We start from the raw sequence: 9127 nt of genomic DNA on the forward strand, positions 1-9127 counted from the left end.
TACAACTCTTCTAAAGCTAAGAAATGCTTATTTTATCCAACGCCATACACCAGTTTTATAATGCACGTTTGTTGAGTGGTAAAACGAGCCCCCGAGTCCCCCGGGCCCTCGTGCTGACTAAATGCCTCAATCAAGTTTGCTCTCACAACACTTTGTTTTTTTTTCAAATAGGATGAGGTTGTTCCTGATGGCCGATTTTGCAGATTGAGTTGTTGTAGTTATACTGCTCCCTGCTGCAAAGTTAGAGTCACTACATTCGACATAAAACCATGATGAAACTGTTGTATTGCCTTCAAAATGTTATGATGTTGGGATGTTGTAGTATAATGATGCAAACGTAGACTGTTTAGATTTTTCACATTATATTTTTTTTATTAATCAGAACATATTTGGAGAAGTGTTAAGCTCTTTTTACTCCAACATTTTAACCAATGAATCCCCTCTTGCTCACTGCAAGCAAAAAAATACAGTTAGATATGTGCTCACATATGTAATATCCTTAGTGCCACTATGTACTCACCTTTTTCCCTCACAGTATACATAGCAATGGTGCCAGCTTTAATGTGGTCAGTTACATGACAGTGAAGCATCCAAGTTCCAGGATACTGAGGGCGCATTTTTACTGTCTACACAGTATAAAAGAAAGCAGAAAAAAATTGTGTAGGTTACAAGGGATTTGGTCTAAAAGTCAAATCGAGATTTATTGCAACAACAAATATTTTCACTACAGTTTGTACAAGCCTTAGGAGAATGTCGCTGCGGCCAACTGACCACGTGAATGACAGATTTACCTGGAAGGTGGCAGGAAAAAGCTGAAACACATCAGTAGTGTGCGGGCCTCCACCCAGCTGGCAAAAAATATATATATATTGCAGGTTTTATTTTTTTCAATCTAGTGATTCTACCACATGGCAATGCAATTTGTGTTTTGCAAATACCTTATACTCCACACTATGCCCATGCCAGTGTACACCATGTATGTCCACCTCATTGCCCATTCCCATCAGGTACCAGTAGACCTTATCTCCCACTTCCATGTTCAAGCCGTTCAGGTTGGCGTATACAAAACCATTAATGGCTAAATTTATCCACAAAATAAAAAAGAAACAGTTTAGAAATGAAATCCATGAAATTCCAGATGATATACCATATTGGCCCGAATATAAGACGGTGTTTTTTGCATTGAAATAAGACTGAAAAAGTGGGAGTCGTCTTATATTCGGGGTCTAGACATTATACCCATTCACGATGCTAGATGGTGCCTGATATCATTGAAGCAAATGCTGAACTTGACTCCCCAGGCCAAAGTCAACCCCTGTCACGAAGAATAAAAATAAAAATAGCGGTAGCACGAAGAATAAAAATAAAAAATAGCGGTAAGAAAGAAAAGAGAAGAAAATAATAGAAGAGATAACAGAAAATGGAGAAACGTAGCAACAATCTGGAGAAAAGTGGGTCGAAGATCGGCCAGGTTAACCGGCAGCTGAGGAGAAATTATGATGTAATTTACATTTCAAAAATCAGAAGCCATTCATTTACGAATGTGATTGCACTTTAGTTTACATATTTACATGTTCAGATATTAAGATTTGAATGAGGAAAAATAACATGCTTTTTCTCTCAAATATATTGTTATAATCATGTTTCAGATGTATTGTAATTATTTTCTGTATAAAAATTTATTTGGTGTTCAAAAAGTCTTTTTTCAAACTTGAGTCTTGAAAAAGAGGGGGTCGTCTTATAATCAGGGCCGTCTTATATTCGGGCCAGTACGGTACATTTATAGGATATCCGTAACACAGCATCGTTTTTCAAGTCAATAATGTGCTGGATGTGCTTTTCTGACCATGCATCTTGTTGCTCTCTATGAAGTCTTCGTCATCCTTCAAATTTGGTCGTGGGTTCCTGATGTGGGTCCTGATGTTTTCATCCAAATACCTGGAATATAAACATTGACCATTAAGCCAATGTTCTGACATAAATTAAGAACGGCAAGTGGAAACCAAAACATGAAACATATTTTACACTTAGATTCAGGCATTTTAGACCATGATTCCCAACCTTTGTTTTAGCCAGGGCACATATTTTGCAATTGAAAAAAGGCACACCAACCAAAAAAAAAGGGAGTCGCAACATGTATATTCAGCTTGCTGAAGAGATTTTCATCTTGAGTGAAATCTCCGCCTGTTTCATTGAACACAAAGCTAAAACATGAAAGACACAGAATAGCAGTTCATTCTGCCATTTAGTCGAAAAGCATTTCATTCTGCCTGCCACTATAAGTTGCTGGCATCGACAGATAACGATATGTAATTTGTACATCATATTACAATCATAATAAATACATAATATTTTTCAGAAGAGTAAAAAAAAATTTCACACGGCACACCTGATCATCTCTCACACTTTCAATCATTTTTCAGAAGACTTAATGTGCTAATTCCACTATTTTGTTCGATTATCTTATAACTATACTCACCAGCTCTCATTCTCATCAAATACCAGCATCAGCAATGCAAACTCCTCTATTTCTTTCTTCAGTCCCAAACTCCTTCAAGGGACAGTTCAAAGTACATATTAGCAGAAAGTGACCCAAGGTGCATTACAAGTCACCATTCGAGTAGTTTTAAATCTTGACATCGCACAAACACATTGTGTCAAATAAGTTAGAAGGAAGTGTTACCACCCATACCAAACAATCAACATGCAGAAATTCTTACCTGGCCAAACTACGTCGACAGATGACCAAGGGACCAATTAGACCACTGTACAGGTCCTGGCAGACAGGGAGGTAAAATGTCAGTGCCTCTGTGAGAGTGTGCGTGTTGTGCTGTCATTGGCACACCTTGACAACGTCCACTGTGGAGTAATACGCTGACACAGAGCACTCCTCTTGCTCAGTGGTCGGTCCGGTATTCTTTGTAACATACCACTCATAGGTGTGAGTCTCACCTGTGAAACACACACAGCATTTGACAATTTATGTCTTCGAGATCATCAACATTTCAACATTACAACTTCATTCAAAGAATAGAACAGAGAACATCAATTAAAATGGCAAATGATGTGTTTTGAGTCTAGTTTTAAAGATGATTAATGAGTCTGCGTTACGGAGCTCAGGTGGTCGTGAATTTCAAAGGCGGTGGGTAGAGCAACTGAAGGCTTTATCCCCTCTCGGTGGCCAGATGAACAGAAAAGACTGAGGCGGAAGCAGGACAAAGATCAAAGAGGGCGAGAGGGTGTAGCAATGCGAAGGAGGTCCGAAATACAGCAGCGCAAGGTTATTTATGACCTTGAAAGTGCAGATCAGTATTTTGTATTGGATGCAGTGCCAAATAGGGAGCTATTGGAGTCACAAGTCTGCAGACTGTCAAAATGCAAGCAGTAGAGTTCTGGATAAGTCGACATTTTTTTAAGTGACTGGAGGGAGGGGAGGCAATACGGGAGAGAGTTGCAGTCATCCGGGCGTGAAGTAATGAGGCTATGAACAAGGATCGCGACAGTGGGGAGTGTGAGGGATGGATGCAGCTGGGTGGTATTGACAGAATGTCTGATTGAAAAGACAGCGTGCTGTTGAGGATGACACCCAGACTCTTAACCGAGGGTAGGGGGATATGGGAGTTGTCAAGTATAGTGGGAAAAACTGTCAGCTTTGACTGGACTTGGTGCCTATAAATATGATTTCAATTTTATCACTGTTGAGATAGAGAAAGTTGGATCTCAGCCAATGTTTAAATTCACAGAAGCATAGAAGGAGGAAGGAGGGAGCGTGGCAGTGAGTTTGTCGGGGTGTCATCCACATATTCATTTGCAGAGGTGGGCATTCCGTCAGTCCGGACGGAAAGTCCATCAGTCCATCAGTCATGGACACTGGCTTTGCTGACGAATAACAGAAAACTTAAAAAAATGACGGACTAAGCACTGATGGAGGTGTTTTTTGTCCATCAGTGTAATCATGCATGTGTATGCACTGCAAGAAAGTGTTAGCTCATGACACTTACTGTATGTTGAATGAATGTTAATGTAATTATCTCCAATACTACTTTTGGGATATCATCTAATGCAAAGAAGCATTGACCATAAACTGCCCTGAGAAACTGCATGTTACACTACATTCCAAGGTACACAAAAACATGTTTTGTTTTGTTTTGTTTTGTTTTTGTTTTTAATCAGTTCAGTAAAAATCAATAATTGTCAAGAATGATTGATGTGAAATATTCTGGTGAGACATTTTGCGGCCATATCAGCCAGTCCTATTAAGCCTATTATGTTTAAAAAGGTATTTATTTATTTTTTTGCTTTATTTTGACCATATTATTTGACTTTTTCATAGTTGTGTTGTCTTATTTTTAAAGATATATATATGTATTGTATTATATGTTCGAATAAAATTACCTCAATTCAGCCTTTTTTGGGGTCCTGATTTGCAATACATGTCAATATCAACCCCTATGACATACTTATATCACGCTATACTCTTTCGTTCATTGCACCCAGCCCTACTTTAAATTAAACTTTTTTTCTGAAACAGTTTAATATATGAGCAAATAAGGATGTGAAATGAATGTGAGTGTTATGTGTGTGTGTGTGTGTGTGTGTGTGTGTGTGTGTGTGTGTGTGTGTGTGTGTGTGTATAAAGGTCCTTGGTTAGGCACCATATGACGTCATTAGATCCACTGACATATAGTGCACTCGATTTCCCATTTTAATCACATTGGATTTTTCATCTGTTGGACTCGGATGTTTTTTTTTTTTTTTTGTGTTTTATTTTCTTGAGGCAGTTGGGTGTGTCAGACTACAGGACTGACGATTGACAGACTGGGGACCTGTGAAATTTATTGACATAAACGATGAAGGAATTGTTGTTAAGGTAACATGATGGACTGACTGACGATTACATTTTGGGTGACAAAAGACGGCCCGGCCAAATTTTGTTAATTGCCCACTTTTGTTTATTTACTAAAAAACAAAACAAAAAAAAAAATCACACGATGAAATTCCTAATACAGTGTGCCAAATCCAATTAGCTATTCCATTCTACTCAACAAAGGCAAAGACAGCAAAATCAATGTGCGCATGTATTTTGTTGTTGTGCAGTCTTTGGCTACCGGGACTGGTGTGGTAAACATTTGTATTTTCTGTCTTCACTCCATGGGCATGGATCGAATACGATCTGGATGCCATGTTCTTAAAAACCACCTTTACTTTGTCACCAACGTCAGCATGGATCATCGGACCTAAGAGACAAGTAGATTTGGTTGTCAGATTGAATATTTTGAAGACAAATTGTATTATAATCCAAGGTTATAAACATTAGAATTACACAATAACTGCCTACCCATAATGCCGAGATGTTCCATGTCGGCACTTCTTTCCATCTGCTTGGTGAACTTGTCATTGGTGAACTGGCGGTAAACGACCTTCTTGTATCGTGAGCCAATGAATCCACCATCCTGGTCAAGGAAGACAGACGCTGGACTGCAGAAGAAGAGGGCGTTTCCTTGTGAGCGCAAATAAACTACTTACATTTTCTATAGACTGCATATTTCATTAATGAACAACATACTGTATTCATGTCAATGCACTGTAATTTCTTGTTACTTTTTCAATAAATTGCCATGTGATGATGAGTGGCCATATCACAGAGATTTATTCTGATATAAAGAGAAAGTCACCTGCGCTTTTGAAATATAAGGGGAGTCCATTGTTACCTTAAGCAAAAACAGCCAGAAAATAAATTAATAGAAGACCCTGAAAGTCAGTCCTGCATGTCAGCTTGGATGCTAACACAGTTGACTCGAGTTGTTTCAGCATCTTTCATTCAATAGATGGATTTGATGGATGTTTCCAAAAAACTCAAATCTGAGGAAAACCACAATTTCTGTAAAAGCATGTATCCTTAAGAACGAGTAATTGCCAAATATTGCCGAATCACCAAGTGTCCACATCAGCAGATTCAGGGATTGCCGCTACGACAGCCACTGACTACCCGACGGTTACAGCTCCAGTCATCCGCCTCAACATGGACTCACTCTTGCCCATTTCTCCCGGGACGTGGCCGAAGTTCAGCCGGAGGTGAGAGTTGAAACTCCTTGTGACAGGGGACTCTGCCAGACGTTCACAGTATCCCTAAATTTTCTACATCCTGAAAATTTCAGGTTAGGGTCCACTGTACGCCTAGTAAAACAAAGTTAGTCTGGAGCCCTATGTCAAGGTCCCTTCCTTTGACCGCCACCCAGCTCGAGTTCCACACAACTCCCTTGGTCCCTCCAAAAGGTGGTGAGCCCATGGAAGGGGACACATGTTGTGCCTTCGAGCTGTGCCTGGTTAAGCCCCATGAATACAGCCCAGGCACGGGTCTGGAGCCCGACCTCCAGGCTGAGCTGCAGATGGGGGCCCAATTATCTGTGCCTGGAAGAGGGAAAATGCTGCCCGAAATTTACTCATTATAGGAGGTCATTTGAGCTGCAGTTTGTCTGGTCCCTCACCGATGACTTGTTTGTTATGTGCGACCCTGCCAATGCATAAAATCCCAGTCAACTTGGCTTCATTGGTACACACAAACTACTTTAAAATGCTAAGGTTCACGGAGGAGAGATAAACAGTAAATACTCTCGATTTTATTGCTTTTATAAACTTGCTGGAACTGGAAAATGACCAAATATTGAATTAGTTCCCTCTAGTTCTCAGTGGCTCAGGACAAAATGTGTTACCTTTTCTGACCGCGAAACATTTCAGCCTCCCAAGTACGATTCGGAGAGTAGTCCCAGTCCATCTCCATGGCAGCAACGTAGTAAGTTTTAAAGTGGAACATGCTCTCACCCTGGCGCTGCAAAAAGCTGCATTTTTGTACGGTGTAGTTGGCTCTCATTCCTCCACGGTATTGGTTGACCGTGGGTGATGCCACTTCAAATTGACCTGGAAAACACACACACACACACACACACACACGCACACACATACACACACACACACACGCACACACATACACACACACACACACGCACACACATACACACACACACACACGGATGAATAAGTGCTATCTCTGATTTGTCTTTCTTTTTAGGTTGGGTGCATGTACAATATTTGCCCAAGATATCCATCCATCCATCCATTCATCATCTTCCACTTATCCCGTGCCGGACTTGGAGGCAGCAGCTTTAGCAGGGAAGCCCAGACTTTCCTTTCAACAGCCACTGCATCCAGTCCTTCCAGGGGAATCACAAAGTCAGCTGGGAGATATAGTCTCTCCAGCTTATCCTGGGTCCTCCACGGGGCCTCTTTACGGTGCGACGTGCCTGGGAGGCATTCAGGGTATCCTAACCAGACTCCCGAGCCACCTCCTCTAAATGTGGAGGAGCAGTGGCATGACTGAGTCCATCCCAGATGACTGAGCTTCTCACTCTATCTCAAAGGGAGAGCCTGGACACTCTGTCAGAAACCCGTTCGGCTGCTTGTATCCAGGATCTAGTTCTTTTGATTATAACACAAAGCAATGATCCGCCTGTCAAGGTCCTGCTTCATCCTCCCCTCATTCGCGAATAAGACCTAAAATACTTCAACTCCTCCACTTGGGGCAAGATCTCATCCCTGAACTGGAAAAGGAACTCTACCCTTTTCCAACTGAGAATCATGGTCTCAGATTTGGGGTGCTTTTTTTCCATCCCAACTGCTATACACTCAGCTGCAAACTGCCCCAGTGAGAGTTAAAGATTGCAGCTTGAAGAAATCAATGGCACCACATCATCTGCAAAAAGCAGTGTCGTAATCCTGAGACTACTACACCGCATGCTGTCAGCACCTCGGCTGTGCCTAGAAATTCTGTCCATAGAGGTTATCACATATAGGGGCTAATGTAATAAATGTTTTCACCCTATAAAATTTAACCTCCCCTTGTAAGCCTAGTTTTGACCCACCCTGTATATATACATGTTCAGAAATTCACTCTGATGGCCATGCACTACTAATACCAGGAGAATGGGCGTGTTCAGAGAGGGAGAGTACACTCCATTTCCCTTAATTTCCAAATGCAACCAGCAGTGGCACAGTGTCCTCACTTGGACTACCTAGTGAATAAACGAATGACAAATTTAACCCTTTCATACACTCTGTAACCTGATAACATTGCAAGCTGTCCACTGTAGTAACCGCTGTCCCTGAAAGGGTCAAGCAATGCTCTTAAGGAGCAATAAGCATCTGGCTCCCCCTGCGACTCTCTCCCCCCGCATTTCTTTCGGGAGGTTCTACCGAGTGTTGGTGCATCGGTCTTGGACATCATCAACAGCAGCCTCTCTTCTGGGATAGTTCCCCAACAGTTTAAACATGCTGTGGTCCAACCCTTGATCAAGAAACCTGGTCTTGATCCAGATGTGCTGGCAAACTTCAGGCCCATTTCCAAAGTGCCTTTCATTTCAAAAATTTTGGAAAAAGTGGTGCACATGCAGTTGAAATCTTTCTTGGATGAACATAACATCTTGGAGGTCTTCCAGTCAGGTTTCAAGACGATGCATAGCACGGAGTCAGCCCTGTTACGCGTTACTAATGACATCCTGCTGGCAAATGACACTGGAGACTACGTGTGTCTAGTTCTATTGGATTTAACTGCAGCATTTGATACAGTGGATCACAGTATTCCGCTGACTCGTTTGCAGCACTTGGTGGGCATTGGCGGTAGCGCTCTTGAGTGGTTTAGGTCCTATTTAGCTGACAGAACCTTTTGTGTCAGCCTTGGCTGCTCTGAGTCACGCACTGCTCCCCTGTCATGTGGTGTTCCACAGGGCTCAATTCTGGGGCCTCTGCTGTTCTCGCTGTATCTGCTCCCATTTGGTTCCATCTTAAGGAAACATGGTATTTCCTTCCACTGCTATGCAAATGACTGCCAGATCTATGTCCCACTGAGCAAAAAAGACAGCTTCTCATTAAGGCCACTTGTTTACTGCCTGGAAGAAATCAAAACCTGGATGGCACAAAATTTCTTGACTTTCAATGAAAAGAAGACAGAGGTGATACTGTTTGGTCCCAGTGGCCCTTGCACATCCCATCCTGTTGACTTGGGCCTCCTGTCTCCTTATCTTAAGTCAACAGTCTCAAACTTGGGCCTTAAACTGGACAGTGATTTCAAACT

The 9127-nt window shown here is 41.7% G+C and overlaps 1 protein-coding gene across 1 annotated transcript in view; it reads right to left on the reverse strand.

Moving 5' to 3' along the window:
* Window positions 1-345: 345 nt before the first annotated feature.
* Window positions 346-9127, reverse strand: part of cp (ceruloplasmin) — a 26399-nt gene continuing 17617 nt past the window's right edge. The window contains exons 14-24 of the mRNA XM_019864718.1: window positions 6714-6918; window positions 5339-5478; window positions 5109-5237; window positions 2846-2952; window positions 2721-2776; window positions 2480-2551; window positions 1847-1938; window positions 939-1078; window positions 792-848; window positions 521-626; window positions 346-450 (exon numbers count right to left, since the gene is read on the reverse strand). Of these exons, the coding sequence (XP_019720277.1) occupies window positions 425-450; window positions 521-626; window positions 792-848; window positions 939-1078; window positions 1847-1938; window positions 2480-2551; window positions 2721-2776; window positions 2846-2952; window positions 5109-5237; window positions 5339-5478; window positions 6714-6918 (1130 nt within the window). The 3' untranslated portion in view covers window positions 346-424. The remainder of the gene's footprint in view (window positions 451-520; window positions 627-791; window positions 849-938; window positions 1079-1846; window positions 1939-2479; window positions 2552-2720; window positions 2777-2845; window positions 2953-5108; window positions 5238-5338; window positions 5479-6713; window positions 6919-9127) is intronic.

Source organism: Hippocampus comes, unplaced genomic scaffold (assembly GCF_001891065.2).
Source record: "Hippocampus comes isolate QL1 unplaced genomic scaffold, H_comes_QL1_v1.1 scaffold172, whole genome shotgun sequence".
Lineage (NCBI taxonomy): Eukaryota > Metazoa > Chordata > Actinopteri > Syngnathiformes > Syngnathidae > Hippocampus > Hippocampus comes.